The sequence below is a fragment of the Rhea americana genome, unplaced genomic scaffold, assembly GCF_003343005.1.
Source record: "Rhea americana isolate MKP2758 unplaced genomic scaffold, rheAme1 scaffold_32, whole genome shotgun sequence".
Classification (NCBI taxonomy): Eukaryota; Metazoa; Chordata; class Aves; order Rheiformes; family Rheidae; genus Rhea; species Rhea americana.
The window spans coordinates 429,396-452,261 of NW_028186446.1; the positions used below are offsets into that span (position 1 = coordinate 429,396).

General features: G+C 39.4%; 1 protein-coding gene across 1 annotated transcript in view; it reads left to right on the forward strand.

Moving 5' to 3' along the window:
• Nucleotides 1-22,866, forward strand: part of NMT2 (N-myristoyltransferase 2) — a 43,123-nt gene that overhangs the window by 11,338 nt on the left and 8,919 nt on the right. Inside the window, exons 2-8 of the mRNA XM_085310561.1 lie at nucleotides 8,058-8,193; nucleotides 16,164-16,308; nucleotides 18,710-18,828; nucleotides 18,927-19,018; nucleotides 19,124-19,240; nucleotides 19,926-20,096; nucleotides 21,000-21,108. Of these exons, the coding sequence (XP_085166687.1) occupies nucleotides 8,058-8,193; nucleotides 16,164-16,308; nucleotides 18,710-18,828; nucleotides 18,927-19,018; nucleotides 19,124-19,240; nucleotides 19,926-20,096; nucleotides 21,000-21,108 (889 nt within the window). The remainder of the gene's footprint in view (nucleotides 1-8,057; nucleotides 8,194-16,163; nucleotides 16,309-18,709; nucleotides 18,829-18,926; nucleotides 19,019-19,123; nucleotides 19,241-19,925; nucleotides 20,097-20,999; nucleotides 21,109-22,866) is intronic.

Genomic DNA, 22,866 nt, shown 5'->3' on the forward strand with positions numbered 1-22,866 from the left:
GGTGCGGGGGGCCGGGCCGGGGCGCAGCGCTGCCCCCGCCGCGGCCGCCCCTGAGGCGCCCGGAGCGCAGGGCTGGTGCTGTGATCGCTGCCCGCGCAGGAGGGTGAACCCTGCCTCGCTGTGTTAGGGATTTACCGCCTTTTCTGGGGGGGGGGTTGTTGTTGTTGTTTTGTTTGGTTGGGGGTTTTTTGTTTGTTTTTTGTTTGCTTTCTCTGTTTTGTTTCCGTTGTTGTGCCCCTGCCGGAGCTCCCCGGCGTCAGTCGCGGTGCTGGGGTGTGGGAACGTGGCCGTGCGCTCTCGGTGCCCCTCACGCGAAGGGCCCCCGCGGCGCGGGCTCTCCCCAGCCTGGAGGCCTTCCCAGGCGTTGCCTGCGCCCCTCTCCCCGGTGCCCCTTAGGGTGCTCCTCCTGCTCAACGTCATCTATTGTCCGGAAAGCAATATTAGCTATAAATCCACGTCGTGGAGAGTTGAAGCGTGTGTTTTTATCAAGACAGTAACTGTGGCAAGTATTGRTGTTTTTGTTGTAGTCCCTTCTCCTCTCGTTGTGCACCTTAAATCTTCCCACGCTGCAGATCAGACTTTTTTGTTTCCCCCCTCGAGGTGCTTGGGAAGGGGAAAAAAAAAAGAAAGAAAAAAGATAGGCAGCCTGATGGATATTGCAGCGTGTTAACCATGGCCCCGTAGGGGCGCAAGGTGCTGCCTCTGCAGTTTGGGGCCCTCAGTGGGAGGGGAGCAAGGGGAACCTATTTTAAAAATTGACTTCCTTTAAACTCACTTTTTTGGGGGGGGGATTAGAAAATACGTTGGTAAAGAGAAAATGCTTTATTGACACAACTAGGAGTGGTTGAAGTAACCTGAAATAGAAATAGGTTAATTTGCAAAACATACACACATATCTTCCCCGTGAATTTCTGATTTGTTTGGTTGAGAGCATTTCTGAAGGTGATTGATGTTTGAGGATGCAGAATACTTGTAAGCTGCATGTTGTCTCCTGCCCCTCAAATTCGCTTGGCAACAAGCAGCTCTGCATTTTCAATGTGGCAAGGAAAAAATCTGAGAGACTTAGAAGGGCTGAGTTGTTTAAAAGGCAGGAAAGGGAAAAACTTCCTCGGTTACCACTCTTAACAGCACATTTTTGGCACATATGCTAGAATAATTATGTCAAAAATATTGTAAAATAAGGCTAGGTTGCTGACAAAAGGGATAAGATAATGTTTWATTATCTTGGGGCTTTTGTTATGTTTGTTTGCATAAATATGCCACTGTTTAATTCCCAGATTGGTAAAAGATGTAGCACTAAGAACTGAGCATGGTTGCTTACTGCTTTTTGAAGGAGCCAACCTGACACGCCTGGCCGGATTGTTTGGTAGCTTGGTAATGGCTGTCTAGAAGTCATTCTGACGTTGTTATTCCTGCTCTGCTTTCTTCTTTTTGTTTTCATGATCGAGCTGTAGTTGTCTGRTCTTGCGGCTAAGCTCTCAGGCTGCTTTGACAGTGAGTGCAGAAGCAGTGAATAAGCAGCAGCAGTGGAACAAAGAATTGCACTTTTGCATGTTCTGAGTCGGAGCTTGCTGTTGTACTCAAAGTTAGGGCTCTAAGCTTTGTGGGACAGTTGGTGTGGCTGTAGGCCACATCACATCACATCACACCACACCACTCTCTCCAAAACTTATTTTTGTTGAATATCTCAGAATATTTCAAAGAAGCCACTTTAAACCTCATATTACTTATTCAAAGATGAATAATGAGATAAGTGGTAGGTCATTGCAGTAGAAAAAAGCCTCTAAATATTTGATATTAATTTCCTATCATGCTTCTGATGCATGAAGTCTAGTATTAATTTTTGAATTACTGTTTTGTTATCTCATAATTTTTGAAAATCTTGTTTGTTACTGTTTATCTGCAGGCTGAAGTATTAACAAATTTCATCAAATGGAAAGAAAAATCTTAGATTACAGCAGAAACAACAATATCTTAAGATCTATTCTAGGTCTGGGAAATGAACCCATGGTAGTAGGAACCTATGTTCCCTATTGTAACATACTCATTTTTGCACTGGCTTTAAAATTTGCTTTGAAATTTTCAGGTTAATTCTTATATACTTAAGTAATTCATAAGCAGTTCTACAACTTAAAACTGTGACTGTGTCAATGACTTGTTAAATTCTGAGTGGTCTGCATTGCTGCTGATGAATATTTAATCTCATGCTATCTTAACCTGTAGTTTCTAATAGAGAGGTAGACTCTGTGCTGTGTGTCTTAGTAGAGTAAGATTGTAATATAAATGAAATTGMTTTGAAATTATTCCTTGACATCTGAAATTGTGCCTATTTAAGGCTGACCACAAATAGATATGGTGTGTGTGTATATATACGTGTGACTTGATTTTTAGTTTACTTTTTTTTTGGATGTGCTTGAATGCTGAATAACTGCAGCAGAACATAACAATTGCTAGCTCTCAACTGTGCAAATGTCTTTGTCCTATGTATCTGGTCCTGTTTCTAAATGCAAGATTATGTATGTTGTGTGACTCATACTGCTATTCTATTCCATCCCTGCAGTTTGTTCCTGCTAGATGCATTATGCTATACTTGTTCTGATTCATAATAAAGTGCTGTTTACCAAATAGCTTTTTTAGTGTGTATATAGCTAAAAATTGTATTTATTGCACCTGAATCCATCGTGCTGCGCCTAGTCTTGCGAAGGCTTTCAGCTCATCCTGAAGAGCTCCCTATACTGTGTGATAGGAAGAGTTAGAACAGAGAATATTTTGTAAATAGATAAGGGGAAAATAATGACCTTTAAACAAAAAAAAGAAGTCCCCCCCCCCAAACCTTCAGTAATGATTTACTTTGAATGTTTTACTAGCATGCTCCTTTGATTATCATTCAATAGCAGCTTTATAAATGGTACTACTTTTATTTTTAATATAACTTTTTTTAGGCACTGGWGGAGAAGTTCTGTTTTGACAGGTAAGATTTAATCCTGGAGTATAGCCTTACGGGCTCAAAGGAGCGGGCAGACAAAACATGCTAAGCTTCGGGGAATATCTGTTGCATCAGGGTTTAAGGTATACTAGTAGGTTTTCATGCTCAAAACCATGCATTTCCAAGTACTAAAATATATGAAAATTAAGCCTTAGTCCAGGACAGTTATTGCTGATAGTAGTTTTAGCAGTGAAATTTGAGCAATTTAACAATAAAACTTTCAGGTCAGAGTACTTTTTTATTCTCTCTAAATGGTGGTCCTCTAATACAGGAGTGGGAAAGTCCTTTGCACTTAAGCCTTCATTTTCTGTATGAGTCAAGGACAGCCCTGATATAAGCAGTGTAACTTGCAGTTTGTTGCAGTCTTGCCCACATACATGAAACCTGATTTTATGATCCAAAAGATGTATAGGTGGGTGCACAGAACTGTAGTTTGCRACCTCTCTTACAGAGGGACAAAAGATACGGTGAAGGGGGGAAAAAACATACAGGTTTAGGACTTGGCAGCTTAAACATCTGAAATACATGTTTGGTTTTAAAATTGAGACATTTCTAACTTAAAATTGCCACCCCATGTAATTTAAAGCAGATGTTGGTATTACAAAAAGTTGTTTCTGCTAAAGCAGCTTTTAGTGTCCAAAAAAGACAATTAAAATAACACTGCAGAGTACTCCCTGGGAAAGATTATCTCAAATCAAAAACAAGAGAGCCAAAACAGTTTGACCACCTGAGTAGAATAACTGTAATGCTTCTCATGCTGCTTTGAGCATTTGAGCTTTTCATAATTTTGTTCCAAGCACCATAAAGTAAGTTTCTCAGCATTTGCTACACTCCTCCCCAAATGCAGCAGATATTCCAATTTTTCAGATTAAAAAAAATGCACACTGGGAGAAGCAGAAGTCTTTTTTCACATTTATGCAAAACACCAGATGTGTGTACATAAGTGGAAAGGTATGTGGGTGGGATCATGGGCTTACATGTGTAACTTGCAGGCAAAAATGTGGGCCTGAATAACTTTGGCAAAGGCAAGCCCACAGCCTGTTTTGGTGGCAGAGCTGCATCTTCTCTGGCACAGAGCAAGATCTCTTGACTTTTCTTTTGCCTTTGCTGAGGCTTAGTTTGCAGGTTGCTTTGGTGCTAGCCTCATGTCTTTCTTATTCATCACACTGATAAATCACCAGGGCGGATGCAGTGAGAAGTGCCATGGACCACGTCCTCACTGGGGATGTTCTGGTGTGCAGGGTTATGCTCCGGTCAGCAAAGTGCCCCTAGCGTAGGTGCAGCTCTGCTAGACTGGCGAAGTCGGCTCCGCGCCCTGGCCATCGCTGGCTGTTCTTGTTAGTGCAGCCAAGCCTGGCCCATGTGCCAGGCAGAACTGGGGCAGATGTGTTAACCCCATGCGTGAAAATATATGTTTCCTGACCTGACAGCAAGACATAGCCACAAACTGAATTGCATATCCTTATCYGCCTTCTGACATGTGCTTTTTGTTCTCGTATACCTGCACTCAAAAGTTGTATCACTTCACCTGTAGYGGGGTAGTTAGTGAAAAGAGATTTTGTACTTTGAAGATCATCTTTTGTAAAAGGGTAAAGGTAGTTTTCTCCTAAATTTGAAGACAAAGTAAGAGATACTTATTTTTAGAGTCATATAGGTGTATCTGAACAGGCAAACAAGTCAGATTTTTAGTAAGCACACAAGATGTTTTTTTAAGACTTTTAACTGGAGTCTTTGCTATTAGTTTTGTTACTGTTGCATATTCTTTGTACTGTCACGTCTGGTGTAATAGCTACGCACAGAGCAAGAACGTTCCTCCCTTCCCAGCCATTTTTGCTCCTAGTTTTAAAGCATCTCTATTCTGTTCAAGGCTGAGTATGAGAAGGATGAAGAATATTGAGATTTGTTTTGCTTTTTGCTTCGCTTGCCCAATATGTCTGTTTCTAACTTGTGTCGGACAGGCCTGGTTATTCAGCATGCATGCCCCCACCGCCGAGTCTCTGTGCTGCAGGTGTGCCRGAAGAGTTGGGGGACAAACTGAGCTCTCTCTAAATTCTCTCTCTATAGTCCATGGACTATACCAGTAATGAAAGGTTGACCTGAGTAGCAGGTGGCATGTAAAGAACTGTTCTGGATAACCTGTCAGACAAAAGATACAAATATTTATTTGTAATAGGCAGTGTGAAAGTTCTAAAAGTGAAGGTCATAGACCAAAACCAGGGTTTGGGAAGATACGTAGTCTAGAAAACATAGGAGAAAGAAGAAGGGAAAGTTATTCAGGCAAATTCCATACACTTTTACAGTTGCTAAATCTGTTTTTATTTATTTTACAGCTGGAGTCATGAATARGAAACCGAAACACTTATTTCCTCTCCCCAACTTCAAGTAGATTTTTTAAAAAATGAGTGGTTTTAAATGCCAGGTATCTTTCTCAGCAATTTAGCTTCATCTTCCCTTTTTTCCTTCTAAAAATAAGCTTTTCTGTATGAAAAAGACCTTGAGCTGGTCAAAGAACAAACTAAGATTATCCTGGTAAAAGTACAGTTTAACTGGGGATAACATTAGTAAAGCTTGGCAAAGCTGCTTTTTCTCCATAGCTGCCAAACTTTCTCTCCCCCCCCTCTTCTTTCTTGGGTGCAGTCCTTCGTTATTTCACTACACTAAACAAAACGTTGACCCTGCGGTAGCGCCGGGGAGGGCCGTGTGCGCCGCAGCGCCTGGGGAGCGGGCCGCGAGCCGCTCCCGCCGCGCGCGGAGCCGGCTGGAGGCGCGGCGCCCGCGCGGGCAGCGGCAGCCGTCGCGCTAGCGCGCAGCGGAGTCACGCGTCCAGCGGCAGAGCCCTTGTGGGTCAGGTGAAGGACACAGCGGCATCGGGTTTTTGTTGTTGTACGCAAGATGTTAGGGGAAAAGGCAAGTTTATGGACGGGTCAGAGCAGGCAAAGCGATACCTTTTTAAGTGAATCTTGGTGAAACTGAAATAACTTTCTGTTGTACTTTTGTTTCAGTTTTGCCAGAGGTGGGGAAGTCCTAGAAAAAGTGAGTTGTCTTGTGCAGGGTAGAGGTTGGAGAGGGACTTTCCCCTCTCCTCCTTCCCCCCTTCTCCCCCCCCCCCCCCCCAAGCTTCATGTTATAACCTCTGGGCCTGTCCTTTAGATTATATATAATCTGTTGGCGTGGTATACAGGCCTTCAAGTAGATTTAAAATTGCTTCTCTTAAACTGAAAAGCATAGAAGGGGTTTTTAGCAGGGTCTCTAGGTGATTAGGCAGTATCTTCAGTCTACAACAGAAAACTTTGACTCACTTCTGCAACTCAGTCTTCAGCTTTTGCAGTGTTCAAGTAAATATTTCAAATGTTCCTTTCTCCCCTGGGTGGTTGTTTGGTCTGCTGCACTGTTATCTTTTGGGTAACTGCTTGGCTGTGATCCGAAAAGCTCCCATATTTATACCTCTCCATCTCTTTTTTTTATCTTGTAGCGTAACTTAATCTAATGTAACTGTGAACGTTAAGGGCTTCTCAGGATCAGTCCTTCACTAAAGGTAGTTTTAACAGAACAATAATGCCACAAAAATGAGTCTTCAGCTAGTTGCATTTTTGATTAATTGCAGGATTTGGGCCTTCAAGTTGGATGTTTGGATGTTTTCTTAGCTCTGGTGATTTCGGCTCGGACAAGGCGTAGCTGTTAGGACAGGGCATCGCGATCTTGCAAGTTAGCATATCACAGCGGAAAAACATGGCCCTTGTATGTGCTGTTCTTAAACTTCGTGTTCGTTTGAGTTCTGTTTCTTTGGTTTGCCTGTGTCATATCTGATCAGGGGATTTTCTGTTCTCGTACAGACTTAAAATAGGCGATTGTTTGTTGCTTTGACTTTGTGTGTGTGTGGTTTTTTTTTTCCCCCTCCACTGAAAGAAGCCAAGGGCCTGAACCCTAATGTTAGTCTTGAGCTCCATTATGTATGTACATTTTTGTCAGGGGATTAACCTTTCAGAGAGCATTTGGTGTTAACTGACTCACTGCCTTGTTATTTGCCTTCTGTCTGAGAGTGGCCAATACCTCCCACACTTTGCAAGTTCTCAACTAATGTTGTTTCTGTATCTTGATTATTTGGTTCATTTGCATCTCCTTATAGAAGAAAGGGCTTGCATTATGAATAGCCGAAATATGCCAGAATCATGAGTGCAATATATGCTCTATGTCTTTGTCACTAAAGTGAACTGATTAGTACTGATTTTTGGATAGCTTTCATGCTGTTTCTTACTGAGATTTGAGCAAGACTTTTATCCTCTTTACATTAGAGACAAAMTTCCCTGAAAACAAAATGTTTTTAATTGGATTATTCTCAAATTTACGTGTCCCTGGTGGCTGAGCATGAAGGGAAATAAACATGGGGCCATTAATAGTTATTAATTTTCTGAGAAGGATGCACAAATCTCAGGGGAAATTGTGCTTCTGAATCCATAAAGGCTTTCCAATAAGGTGCTCTCAGAAGTGAATATAGTGAAGCAGGTTAACTGGTCTGTGATTAAGGAAATACGGAGTTTCTGTTTGTCTCTGCGCACAAAAATATAAACAATCACTTTTAGAAGTGTAAGAGAAATCATCCCCTACCATATATATCTTGCTTGCTTGAAGTCTTTGGCCTCAATTTCTCTGCAAAAATGGTGCTTGCTAAATAAAACGCTTCTCTAGGCTGGTGAACCTGCTACCATATATACGGGAATGGTYGTTTCACATTTGTGCAGAGTAATAGCCTTGAGAAGAGTGCTGACTCTTGTGTTGTGTCACGATTTGACACTATTGTGTCAAAAAGCCCTATTGTGCAGGAGTCTGGGTATAAAACAAATTAGAAAACACCTTACTTCAGGAAGGTTTACATCAAAACACTCCCTCTWCCCACCTTCTTTCATTTCACCAACCTTTCCCTCATATTTAAACTTTTGTTAGATTTTTAGTATGTAAGTGCTTTAGTATATAAAAGTGCTATAAAATTTCCATATTTAAGTTTTGAAATTTAAGCTTGATGATACTGATTTTATTTTTTTTTCTCATTGCGTATTTTTTGAATTTCTGGCAGAAGTCCTGGAGGGGATTTGGGAGCAAAGAAGAAGAAAAAGAAACAGAAGAGAAAAAAGGAGAAACCAAATTCTGGAGGCACCAAATCAGATTCTGCTTCTGATTCCCAGGAGATTAAAATTCAACAGCCTTCAAAAGTGAGAGCCTTGTTCTATTTTAATTTGCATTGCTTTTTGTGAAAGTGAGTTGGTAGTACTGCCTTAACACATGTCTGAATTAAGCAGATGTAGCTGAGATTACTGTTCTGAATAGAGACAGAAGCATGGTAAGTCCTGGTGTTTGCAGCCTGTATGAAGCTAGCTGGAGAGTCAKTGTAATCACTGAGGTGGTGTACTGCGAGAAAAGCAGAGGAGGTGTTGTTTTGTCTTTTTGTCTTTCTCTCCCCCCATCCCAATCAGTTAGAATTTAGCCTAGTGGAATCTTTATAGCAGAGAATCCTAACCTGGAGTGGTAATGTTTTTTAAATATTTATTGTTTGATAAATTGCCTTTAGCTTAGCCACATTCTAATGCAGCTTAGTGCATTCTCAGATACTTGTACAGCATAACGCTATTTCACAAAAAGCACCACCAGTAGGAGGGAAGGATGAGTAAATTTATGCTGATGGTTATACTACATATGATGCTGTCTTCTAGCATTTTCCTCACCAATAAAAAACCCAAACCCACAGACCAGTCTGCAGGGAAATCTTATCTGAGGTGCACCTGCTAACTGGAGTCTAATTTGAGCATGTCATCTAACACAAAATGCAGTCATCTCTAACGCAGAGATACAAATTTTTGTCATCTGAAAGGCCTCTGCTGTAAATAAGAATGCAAAATTACATGAGGGGACATGCAGTCTTTGTAGGCTTTGTGATAGGAAAGCATTGCCTATGTATTTTTGACTGCCTTGTTCTAAATAAATAGTGAACAATATGGTTTGACTTTTTAACATACCGATTTTATCTCAAGAGAAATTTCAGCCTGAGAACTGAAGTTTATAACTTCAGTTATAGAAGTTCGTGGTAAGAAAGTTCGTGGAACATTGAGCGTGTTGAAATAGTTATGTTTGCTTTTTCAGACTAATGTAGAGAAACTTTCTCTGTTATTATCAGTAGTGCCATTAATCCTGTGAGATGTCAGGTACAATGGGCTATCAAGTAATTTTAGGAAGTTTTGTGCTGCTTTGTTAACACTGATAGGTTTTGTGTTGTCCATATAAATCTTTTTTGTGTTATCTCCATTGCTTTCAGTGGGCAAATGTGGCCGCAGGGAGCTCTAAAATATGTAGAGAGATCTTAAATACTTCTTAATCTCACCATGCTCTTTGGTATTGCTTTTCTCTAAAGCATGTGGCATGAATTGCTACATGAATTTTGTTTGCAAGCAATAACCAAGTAACCCCAAATTCATTTATAATTGGAGTAAGCTCAGTTTTTAATATTACCATGAAGATATATTTCACTGGTGGGAGTTCTTTTGTTTTCTACTGACCAAATTTATTGTTCTGTTTGTTACATCTAATTGCATTAGAAAGAAGCTGCTTCAATTTTCTGACTTCATGTATAAGGTGATTTGAGTCCTCAGGACCTTGCAGTCTTCTACATCCTTCCTCTGGCCTACACTGTGTCCCACCTGTGTCTTACAAGTGGGGAAGCTTATCCTTGTCCTAYGCTATTTACTTACAGGGATGTTCATGATAATTATTTTACTGGCATGAAAAGTTTAGCCAGTTTGTTAGAAATGTTACAAAGCTTTCTGWTTTATAGGCATAGAAGAGAAGATCACAAGTTTTTCTCTCAAGCTGTAGGCAGTTAAACCATTTCACTGTTTTTATACATTTTTTTTCCAGTTCCAAATGTGACGGTGTTGGTTTGCTTTGCTCTCAGCTGAGTTCTCAAGAATAGACATTGACAAGTAGATGAGTTTTTCTGTCTTAGAAAACTATTCTGTTTTGGATTTTTCAAAACTGCCTTTGAATGTGGAGCTGGGTCAGTGTGGAAAAGTACATTTATTTTCTCTGCAGCTAAAGGGATATTTTAATTGCGTATTCCTTGTGATGCTTGAAATGTATTAAAGAAAAAAGACTTTTATCATTTGCTTGCTCTTGGGAGAAAGGAGTTTTACAAAATCTTTTAGTAGAAAGGGATATTATATACCTTGCATCTAAGAGAATATATGCAAGAACGTAAGGTAGTACTTAGTGGAGCTTATGAACTTGTTGATGATGATTTTGAAAAATGGATGTTGTGGTGGGCTGAGGATGTAAACAAGTATAGCAGTCAGAAGATCAGAAAAGCAGAACACTGAGTCTCCTTGGCATCTCCCACTTCCATTTGTGGCATTGGACTTYTTCAACATTGATGTGAGTGTAACCACAGGAATAAGTGCTTGTTAGGGATCTGCACTGTGTGCTTAAGGTGACCTTTAGGACACTTCACTGCCTATCTCATGGGACTTTGTTATAGAATTTGGATTCCTCCTTACAATCAAAGTCCTATATGTTACATTGAATGTTGACTCTATTAAAAAAATGGGAAAAAAAAAGAAATTAAAAAAGTGATACATAGAATACATTTGAAATATACCTGTGTCATGAAACTAAAGTGAATGTTACTTTTATTGACTAAGCATCATCTGGGATACAGTTATGAATTTTTGAGTTGGGAGGATGGAGAAAGGGTGGACAAGAGGGTAGGTAGAGTAACTAAATGCAGTTATTAGGGTATTTTGTTTTTCTTTTTTTTTACAACCATTTCCTGAAGTATATTGGATTAACATTGATTAACAGTTGTCACTTAAACTTGCCTGGGTTCAGCTTTTGTTGCTGCTTATGCCTTTTTCTGCAATGTGGTGCTGCTTGGTGTCTTTTGCCTAGGAAGGTACTTTGATAGCAGGCTGATAATCTCCTATCCTTAGTATAGTAAACAGACTGGGATCGTTATGTCTCTTAGCAGAAAGCATTTTCTTTAACTTACAGACAACTTCATAGTACGTCTTTGCACCCTGATTAATTTTTCAGTATCTTCCCGCTGGCCCGCCCCCAAAAAGTTACTAAGTACTAGCCTCCCCAGTACTGCATGCAGAGATGAAGTATCCCTCTGGGTATGCTGGGTGCCTGTTCAGAAGGGATGTGTTACCACTTCCTTCCTCAGCGTTGCACAGAGAAGGGAACTCAACGTCAGTTGCCTTCTGCTTTGCCTTCCAAATCCCTGTGTCAGTGCCCACCAGGGTGCGGTTCCTATGCTGTGGCCTGCCCACCTCCCTACTTCTAATATGCCTTTGTAGTGCGCTTTATTTGACTGGCTGAAGCCAAATTGCTGTCTGACTACAGTAAATGTATTCAACAGTTGTATACTGACTAGGAAGATATATGTGATCCTTGAGTAGACCAGGTGGTCCAGCTGTGACAGCATTGGAGGATAGGATTCCAGTTTTGAAATCTTCTTTTGGGTGGGGGGATTATTGAGGTGGAAAGCAGGACCTTCTGGTTTTTTTGCAAGTTCATATGCATACATGTCAGGAGACTCATGGAGGACATTGTCTGCAGTATAAGATCCCTGTTTTTTCCAGGGCTGGCTTTAGACACAGGAGCATGTGTTAGTTCATGTAATTCCTGTTTCCGTCTCTCCCCATGAAATGTCAGGACAGATTTGCAGCCTCTCTCTGGTCTGCTAGCTGCTAATTGGGCTATGATTAGGCATTTCAGCTTTAACATGCTATGGAGATGTGGCTTCAACTAACTAAAGGTTAGCAAATGCTGTGAAATTTGAGGACTGAATTTGCAAAACTTTTAAATGTTCTAGTCTCTCACTTCTAAGTGAATTAACTTTGTAGATATCTACATGATATATAACTTATCTGTTAACCATTTGAATTTTTATTGGGAAAGAACACCTTTACATGAATCACAGTCTTCAAAACCTTTCCTTTATCACCAAAAAAAAGTTACATCTGGGAATTGTTGTAGAGCAGATACTTTAGTTCTCTGCTCATGTGATCTGAGCATCTGTATCACAATCCTTAGAAGTCATCTTATTCACTGAAATCCTCTCTTCCGTATGCTTTTCAGTGTGAAATATAGCTGGAATATAGTGTGGGGTTCTTTGTGGTATCTTTGCTGCTCTCAGTATGTGCAAGTAAAAAAMGAGCAGTTGGAGGAAATGTCAGTGAGCAGAAGTATGAAATGAGGGGGAAATGGATTTTTATTAGTAGTAAGTAAAGCTGCAAATAATGTATCTTGTAAGCAAACCCTTTTTAAAAAAAAGCGTGAGGATCAAGTACAYATCAAGATACACATAAATGCACAATGTGTATATTGTGTACTAGTAATTTTTCACACTATGATTACATTTTCTGTCTTCACTTAACATATGTTATTGAGAAAGAAATCTCTTCATCTTACAAATAGGCCCCATCTGCATCCTAGTCTGTTTGGGCTGTGTCTATTTTGACCTCTTGAGTCTCCCTGTATGAAGGTGAGGCTAGTACAATTAGGATGTGTCTTGCCCCACATCTGAAAATATATGCACACTGTGTGATGGCCTGTTTCTTGTTCTGTTCTTCTGTAAGGGTACAGCTGACAGTTCTCTTCTGTGATGGTACTCTTTCTCCTCTACCAATTACATGTTGCAGGGATGTAGATTTCCCACACTGGGACAAAAGAAACTTGTAAGATCTATGATTATTGCAATCGCCAATGACCTGCACAAGCATACAGTTGTAAAATAACTTAGGTTGGAAGGGGCCTCTGGAAGTTTTTAGACCAATCTTCTGCTCAGAGCAGATCCAGCTACATCAGATTACTCAGGCCTGGATTAGGTTGTTTAGTCAAATTTTAAATATGTCCAAGGATGGAGATTCTACAGTGTGCGTGAGCAACCTGTTCTGGTGTTTGACCACCATTATGTCCATTGTTTCTTGTCCTACCATTGTGCCCCTCTGAAAAGARTCTGTGTCCATGTTCTCTGTATATTCCCATTAGGTAGTTTTAGACATCAGTAAGATTTTCCCACTTCCTATCTGTCTCCTCATAACACAAAGCCAGCTGTCTCAGTTTCTCCTTGTACATATGTGCTTCAGCCCCCTAATCATCTTGATGGTCATCCACTGGACTTACTCCGCTATGTCAATGTCTGTCTTGTGCTGGAGAGCCCAAAACTGTGAGATGTGATCTCAAGAGTGCCACGCAGAGGGGAAGATCTGCTGGCTACAGTCTTGCTGGCACAGCCAAGTAGACAGTTGGCCTTCTTTGCTTCAGGAGCACACTGCTGGCTCATGTTCATATTGCTGTCCACCAGAACCTACAAATCTTTTCCTGCAAAGCTGATTTCTAGCCAGTCAGTGTGGGCCTGAGCTGTTCATGGAGTTTTTCTGTCCTAGATGCAGGACTTTGCATTTGTCCTTGGTGAACTTCATAAGGTTTCTTTCTCCAGCCTTTAAAGATTGCTTTGAGTAGCAGCTCTGCAGTTTAGCATATCAGGCACTCTTCCCAACTATGTATCGTCTGTGAACTTGCAAAGAAAGCACTCTGTCATGTTTTCCAGATCATTAAACAGTGTTGACCTCTGAAGGAGTCTGCCATTAACTGGCCACCAGGTACACCTTGTACCGCTAATGATAGCTCACTGAGCCTGATGGTTCATCTAGTTTTCCACCTACCTTAACATTCACTTATAGCAAAATTGGTGAGATATGAACTGGATAAGGATGCTACAAGAGACCTTGCCAAAGGCCTTGCTGAAGTCAAGGTAAATAACATCCACTCTTCTCCTCTTGTCTACAGAACTAGTCATCACACTGTATAAGATGGTGATGTTGGTCAGGTAAAATTTCCCCTGGTAAATCTGTACTGAATGTTCCCAGTCACTCAGTGTCCTTCAGGTGACTAGAAATGGCTTCCAGGAGGATTGCTTCATAACCATCCTAAGCACACCTGTCTGGTCTCTGGTTCCCCGGATCTTCCTCCTTCTTGAAAATACATGTGATATTTTCCTTTACAGTCATAAGGAACCTCTGTCAATTGCTGTAAAATTTTCAACTTAGAGAGTGGCCTTGCAGTGACATCGGCCAGTTCCCTCTACACTCTCAAGTGCATTCTGTTTAGTCTCATGGGCTTGTGCAAGACTAATTTGCTGTGTGGTCCCGCATAAACTACTCTTTTCTACTCTGGGCAATGCAAGTTTCTYGGACTGTGCTACAGGACTCAGGTACTCAGGAGATCCAGGCTCAGATCTTGCCAGCAAACACTGAGGCAAAAAATTCATCTAGTACCTTAGCCTTGTCGCTCTTCTTTCCAATTCATGTGAAGTTCTGTGTAGGTATTTCCTACACAGGCAGGAAGGAGACTAAAAGGGTTTGAAAGTAAATCTATTAGCTATGCTAATCTCTCAACCTCTTGAAAGAAGAGGAAAGTCTTCCTGATGTCCCTAGCTATGTCATGTTTAGAATCAAAGGATGAACTTTTTATTTCACAGGTACTTGTTAAGATCTTGATAGATCTTTTTTTCCTTGTTAATAGAGAAACTATATTAGAGACTTTTTTTTTAAAAAAAAGTACAAAATAGAAATTTCAACATGTCAGTATTTATGTATGGTTACTTAATCCACTCATAAGAATTCAGAATATTTCTTGTGGCATTGGAAGTGTTTGTATTAGACAAACTAGTTTGGTGCGAAAAGTAACTAATGTCACTGTGGTTTGAATGCAGAAATAGAGTAAGGTTTTTTTTTTCCTTTTACCCTGCAATAGTGTTTACCTAATTTATTGAACTATCGAAAGTATGTAAATATATTAATTCACAACAGCTGACAGTTGTTTAAAGCACAATTAGAAGTAAAATTTTGCAATACTTAAGTTACAGAAGAAAATTGCATAAAGTTGAGAGAGTATTTATGAATAGAAAGTGATGGCCTGCTTAAACTACATACAAGGAGTTACTTGATTTGAGACTAAGGAGACTGAAGGTAGCTGCTCCTCTAAATGAAATTTTACATCATTTTACATGTAGTTTGTGGTGGTTTTTCWCTTTGAATTCAATCTCAGAAAGAAAATTAAATACTGAAATGATGATCCATTGATAAACAACAAAAAAGCAGCTGGCTTGAATACTCTATCCAGAAATACTTCAGATTTTCCAATACATTTGAGAGTATTCCATCAAAAGTATTTATTGTGTTTAAAAATCTGGGAAAAGCTAAACATGTATCTGCTGTTAGTATGCGTCAGAACAGGACTTACTTGGGAGAAGAAGAAAAAAAAACAGAAAAATCACTTCAGAATTAGAAGTCAGTTCCTAGTACTCCTCTTAATTTCATAAGCAGGTAAAATTCTCATTCCAGYTGCACTTTATCAGAATGCTCAAAATTGATGATTTAAGAGTGCCAGGCTTTAGTTCTGTAGTTTTCAAATAAGTTATATGTAAAGATTTTTCTATTTTCAAGTGGAAGCTTGTTTTATTTTACATCTGCTTCCATCAGTTATCTTTAGTTGTGAATGTTGACACACTGGCAGCAGGGGCAAGATGGTTAACTCCTACATGTGGTGCAATGAACCAAGGTAACTAATATGATAYTTGCAAGCTTAATAGAAGACAGACAATCTGAGATTAAAAAGTAGATGTTTGTAGTAATACAGTGTAACTGAAATATTGAACTGTGCTGAATTTAAATGATATTTATAGTGTATGTGTAAAGTACAACATCAGAGGTCTTTGTGTTTATTATGAATAGTGTATTTAGACTGTTAGGTATCTAAGCCAATCTTCTTTTTGCTGTTTATTCTGTCTTACCATTGGGAGAGTGGTTAATAAGAKTTCCATTATGATACTGGTATACTGCTGTAATACTACAGTATCCRTGTTAAACACTGAAGTTTCACAGTTAAATGCAAGCACTTCTCAAATGCAAGTACTTCTCAAAACTATTAAGTCTTTTGTGAAGCTGTCTGTCTGTTGCCCMCCTGTCTTCCACCGTCACGCTCCCAAAAGATTATACCTAAATTACCTGTGATGAGAAGAGGAAGGTTTATGAAATAACAYGTAACAGAACAGTAAACAAACACATTTGTACTGCTTGTTCAAGGTAAGCACAGTAAATAAGTCTCTTCTGTTTGTCTCTGTGTGCAGAATCCAGCCATTCCAATGCAGAAGCTTCAGGACATCCAGAGAGCGATGGAGCTGCTCTCTGCATGCCAAGGCCCAGCAAAGAACATTGATGAGGCTACCAAACGTAAATACCAATTTTGGGATACACAGCCTGTACCTAAACTTAGTAAGTTTAACTGGGCCTGGGCATAAGATTGTCTTACTGACTGCTAAAAGAATGCATGCCAATTGTGTGGCATGTTCTAAAACACAGATATGAAGTTGGACTGGATGCGTTAAGAGTTCCTTAATCTTTTATGTTGTTTATTTGGAATTCTTGGTGTTCACTAGGGAAGTGCTTGCCCTCCAAAATGGTATGTAACAAAACATAGTGTCAACGAATCTCATTCTGAGGTTCTGTATAAAAATGGGAAATATGCTATTGATAACATTTCTTTATATATTTTAGGCCTTGAACAATAGAACCTGGAGGTCTTTTCCACTCTGTGGAAAAAAAGAAATGTATTAAATACTGACARGAGAAAACTCTTCCCCCTACCCTCTGCCCTGATGGAACTACTGTTAGAGAGATAATGACTCCCCGATGTAGGTTACACTGTTTTTCATGCAGGTTTAAGTGCATAACGGCACTTCTTACGTGTGAACACTTTTACTGCTGTTTGTTCCTTTGCTTCCTCCACAATATACAGTTCCTGAAGACATACATTCTGAGTCCCTTCTCTGTTCTTGGTAACAATTGAGATGCCAAGGTGACCTCTCCTGGCCTTTAATTTTGTAAGAAACTTAGCAGATGAGTATACTGATCTAATTTCTGTATATACACAGTTGGTAGTATCTCAGTCAGTCTGTGCTGGAGAAGATAGCTGCTGACTCTCTTGCTCTTTTTGAGTTATCTCCACCTTCTTCTTCCCCTCTCATGCCTGCACGTTAAGTTGTTCTAGTTCTTCCATGCCGAAGAAACTTGAGGACCCCACAAATAGAGCGATCTCAGCGCAGTGTCCTCATTCTATTCTGAAGGTTTGTCTCCATGGCAGATGTTTGTGTAGAATAAGCAGAAATACGGTAGAGACAAGAGCATTTTCTCTGTCTCTCCATGGGCCAGCATTTCACATTAATCCATTTCTATAGCTTAATCCACAGCGATTCCATTTTCCCTTGACTTCCTTGTGTAGAGAAATCCAGAGCAGAGTACCTGATGCAGTGCTTTCTTGAAGATTGAACTGACCTTCTCTGGGTCTTCTCCRTACAAATGCCATCCAGATAGCTTTGTAAACTAATGACAGTAATCATGCCTAGTTAGAGGAAAAGCCTAGCAAAAAAATTGATGTGCAAATCAAAAAATACTTTGAATATAAGGAAACTTTTTCAGAGCTAGTTCAGGTGTCTTCACTGCAGTTCCAGAAATTTAGTTCAGGGTGGTCAATGTATCTTAAAGCAGCTCTGTAGAAATGAGTCTGTCACTTGCCAGCCTGAAAGGATCAATGGATTAGTYCTAAAAACCGTTACGGCTGTTCAGTGCAAATAAGCTTTGTTGAATTTGGCTGATAGACTTTCTATTCAGTAGTATTTCTGAATCACTTCTTGATCCTGTTGTTGAATTTATTTATTTATTTTATCTCTTTTCCTGACCTGCTGAATGAACATAGTCTTCACTGTTTGATATGCTGAATATGTTCAGGTGGAAAAAAAAACTGTTGATTCAAGACATAGCTGTAGGGATCTGTATTAAACTTGCTTCAGAATCTATCTGCATTCTAATTAAAGGCTGTTAGCAGTAAATCCTTTTAATTTATACCATTAGGCCAAGTCTGCCATGTAGTAGCAGTAGCATTTAGGTTGTTGGTGCTTCCAGAGTTTTGCATAAGGATGCTGGTAATGATGGCCTGCTGTCCAGTTTGGAAGATAATATTTATTTGTCAGGGTTGGCTGTCATTTGGCAAGGGTCAGTACTGATGAACGAATGTTTAGTAGTTGACAAACATTCCCACAAAAAAAAAAGGTTTCTGTTTGTTTAGTTGTTTATACTGAGGGACTGGGGTTGTAAAATTGGGGAGGAGGAGAAAGTATATTTTCTTGTTGAAATTTTGGAACAAGTTTCATATTTCACCTGCAGTCTTTAAATGCCCTGGCTTTGTCATGCTGCTGCTTCCAAGTAATACTGTTGAGTTCAGGTCTATTCRAGTTAATTGGAAATAGGATCTAGGCCATAGTAAACTACGAGTATACTATTTTCTCATGTTGAGACCATAGGTTTAATGGCTGACTARGTGCTTTTCATATGATGTTTTGGTGTTCTGTGTTATGAAATACTGAATATCAGCTGGGGTAGATTAGCTCTATGTCTCGGTACAGATACTCTGAGATAATGCTCACTTTGAATGTGATCTATATGAATGAGAAGCAGTGTAAAGTAATATTACTAATTTTTAAAAGGTTCATATTCCTATTTCATCATTATTAGAAAACATGTGATGTGAGTTAAATACTGTTTTGAGAAATGTCAAGAAAGCTAGCAATATAACTCTCTCTTTTTCTTTTTTTTCTCCCTTCTCCTCCTGACTTGAAAGATGAAGTTATTACTTCGCATGGTGCAATTGAACCAGATAAGGACAACGTCCGCTTAGAGCCATATTCTTTGCCACAGGGTTTTATGTGGGACACATTGGATCTTAGCAATGCTGAAGTTGTAAGTAAAACAATTTTCATATGTGCCTAAAATCATTGAAGTATAATTGGATTGATGTGTGTGGATAAATCTTTGGGTTTTTTCATGTGTGTTTTCAGCTGAAGGAATTATACACACTGTTAAATGAGAATTACGTAGAAGATGATGATAATATGTTTAGGTTTGATTATTCACCTGAATTTCTTCTGTGGTGAGTAGCAAGTTCCACATTCTGCTCTGGCTGGAGTGCAAAGAAGGGTGTTTTATTACATCTTCTTAGGCAGTAATTTGTAATTATTTCTGTCATCAATTCTAGGGCGCTACGTCCTCCAGGTTGGTTACCCCAATGGCATTGTGGGGTAAGAGTGTCTTCAAACAAAAAGCTGGTAGGGTTTATAAGTGCCATCCCTGCAAACATTCGTATTTATGACAGGTAAAGTGTCCCATCGCTTTTGTCTTTGTACAAGAAAAACAACATGAAGTAAATCTTAAACTAGGATCCATTGCCATGGGGAATTTACAAAAAAGTAGGCTTACTGACCATAAAGAGTTAGAAGAATCCTTTGTAAATAGCAGAGAGGTTCCTCCTCTCACAAAAAACTTATGAGCTCTTTACAATGAAAACCAGTAATAGACTTTTAATGATTTTTCGTGTTGATGGATGATATAGATAATGACATAGAATTTTCTGACTCAGATGAAAAGTATTTGAAGAATACCTGGTTGGTTGGACTTCTTTGATCAGGTCTTCATACATGGACAATTGCAAAGTGACCAGAAATTGTGGAGTATTACGTTACCGCTTAGCATGTGCTTGGTTGCCATTCTGGATCTTAAAGACAGCAAGTTAAGCCTTGGAAGAGCTCTGAAAAAGGAGTATTTAAACTTTAGACACAGCTTGCCTATTGCACAGTTTTCCTATTTTGGTCATAGTATCATAGAATATTAGTATCTTGTTGCAGATGTATTTTGTCACAGACAGATTTATTATCTAGAATTCTGTCACAACTTGGAAAACTAAAACAATGTAAATGAAAATATGCAGTGTTCAGTAGGGGGGGTTATTTGTTTTTKATTTGTTTTTGTTTTAATTCTTTCACTGTTCAAATTCCTTTTAGTGTGAAGAAAATGGTAGAAATCAATTTTCTCTGTGTCCATAAGAAATTGAGGTCTAAACGGGTAGCACCTGTATTGATTCGGGAAATAACCAGAAGAGTAAACTTAGAAGGAATCTTTCAGGCTGTTTACACTGCTGGAGTGGTACTTCCCAAGCCTGTGGCCACTTGCAGGTAACCTAGATGATGATCATAATACTGGTTATACAATAGTCATCTTAAAGAGCATTCTGTGTCATTGTACATAAACAATAAGAACAAAAAATTAAAAGAAAGTGAATGTTCTGAACTTGACTCTAACCCAAAGGACAAAGTGTGTGTGTGTTTGTGTGTGTGTTGGGGGTCCTTTTTTATTTTTAATGTTTTTTAATACAAAAAGATCTTTCCTGGAGAAAGGAGGACTTGATAAAGACCCCATCTGATAAAGATGGGGAAACTACCATGTCAGAAGAGGTGTGTGTAATCAAGTATATTTTTTTTGCTTGGAATRGGATTTATTTCTATTCTGAAGCATTCAATTTGTGGTATTAGCTCTCTGTCCTTTTATAGGGTGGAGTACTGATCTATGAATCTTCTTATTTGAAATTGTGGGGGGTTTTTTACCCATCAGCATCAGAAATCCTGTAAGTTTCTGTAGGGAAGGAGGTTGTCTTAGAGTAACCAGGGATGTTCTGTTACACAATGATCTCCTAGGACAAGGACTCTAGAACAAACTACTTAGAGATGAGCAGACAGTCTTGTCTGTGCAACAAAAACAATATTACCATGTATGTAGGGTGAGATTGTCAGGGTTATGGCAAGYACTAAAATGTTTTGCCCTGTGATTACTCATTTCAGTAATTAAAGCATTTGTTTAGAATCAAAATGCTGTGATTAAAAGCTTGTTTAGAAGGTGTTACTTGGCTATAGCTTGTTCCTATTTTGATTACTCAAGTCCCTTCTAGACATCAATACAGACTTGGCTAGAAATCAGTTCTAGTGGACAGGGGAACAGCAGTGCAAGAAAATAGGGAAATGGATGCATATGAAATTGAAACTTAAAATATTTCTTAATGTCATTACTAATCTTATTTCCAGGTATTGGCATCGATCACTGAACCCCAGAAAATTGGTAGAGGTGAAATTTTCACATTTGAGTAGAAATATGACTCTGCAAAGAACAATGAAGCTCTACAGACTTCCTGACGTAAGCAGTGTGTCTCCTAGAGAATCCCCACAGTTACTGTGAGGCCCAAAATAACTGTCCATCTGTCTCTGACAGGACAAGCTCTTCTGTGAAAAGGCAGTGCTTGCAGGACATAGAAAAATATTTCTGGATGGAGAAAAAGACCATAAGGGCTATACTAAACAGAGGAGACTATTGCTGGAAGTATAGATTTGTATCTCGAGAAAATATAAAATGTTAACCCCAAAACCCTTTAAAGAAAGAAAAATAAACAAACAGAAACCTTGACTCTATAAACATTTGGAATAGAGTTGAAGATGCATAGAATTATTCTAGGTATGATTCATGTGCTAAAAGATGAAATAGAAAATGAATGCTACATATCTTAAAGTTCTCAGAAAAGTCTATCTGAAAATCGGTTGAATATGGTGGGATTGATTAATTCCACCTTAGCTTACAGCTCTTCCTGTTCTGTCAGAAAATGTTCTTTTGTGATGAGCAGACTCAGCAAAGCCACTTCAGAATGTTGGGTACTGTTTATTTGTTTGGTCTGGCCAAAAAAAAAAAAAAAAGGTGCTGGCATACCTAGAATAGTTAAAAATATTTTTTCCACATTTGAACTAATAGCTAGGCTGTCAAAAAGCCTTAGGATGCATTTCCTTGACAGGGCAAACCACTGGAAGGGGGCAGTGCCACAGTTACGCTTCCTGTCCTTGCCCCTTCCTGTGCACTGGTATTGGTAGTCGTGTGGTTTCATGATGAACTGGTTCAAGCACCTAAACCTGCAAAATATGTGAATCCTTTTGTGCCAGTTGAAGAACCCTGGATGAGGGTTATTCTTGAATGAGATAAATACCAGTGCTGGTGCAAGGGACAGGGAAGAAATAGAAGAATGGGAGAAATAGGGTGGTTTGACAGCAGAGCTGAATTAGGTCAGCTGTATTTGTCAAAGAGCTATGTCAGTASTGTAGGCTGTAGTGAGGTGTGCTGTTAAAATCTCATGGCCATAATAGCCTACCAAAGGTAGTCTGAGCTATGTATCTGAAAGCAATTTCTTTGCATGTGAAAGCTGCTTTTCTATTTGGAAGGATCACAGGCTCTGCTTTACCTTGAGCCATAGTAGTAAACCCCTCTGATGTAAACAAACTCTCCCTTTTCTCTTCCGCCTCTCCCCACCCAGTACTTTGTAGTGATTTATCTGCCTTTGGAGAACTGTATCTGTTGGTTATATTTAGCTTGGTGCTGTAGGCTCTCTGGTTACTGGTATATCTGAGTAATACACTAAGCCCTCCGCAGTTTAAAGCCGGCGCGGGGCTCAGGCTGCACCCTGCAGCCAAGGAGCCTCGTTTCCCGGGCTGCCCACCTGCTACCTGTGCCTGTACAGGCTGCACCTTCTCCCTGGCGTGCAGGGCAGCAGTTTTCAGAGCTTCAGAATTAATAACCAAATTAATTAGTTTTTAATCTTGGAGAACTAAATATAGCTTTTGTCAAATCTAAAACCATTTTTAATAGTCTAAAAAGTCCAGTAGAAAATTCCAAATAGAGGTTTTTGTGGCAAATACAGTATTGTTTCTCATGGAAACAATACAGGAAAGAGTAGTTCACCTCATGTACCTAATTCTGTTTATTGTTCAAAATGTGTAGCTGGCAGGAAGTCATTAGAGACCCCAACAGTTGTATCCTGATCATCTTCTTAAATCATAAAACTCAGATTTTAACAGAAAAAGAAGTTGTGGAACATAAATAATACATCATACCCAATAAAGAAAAAGTAACTAG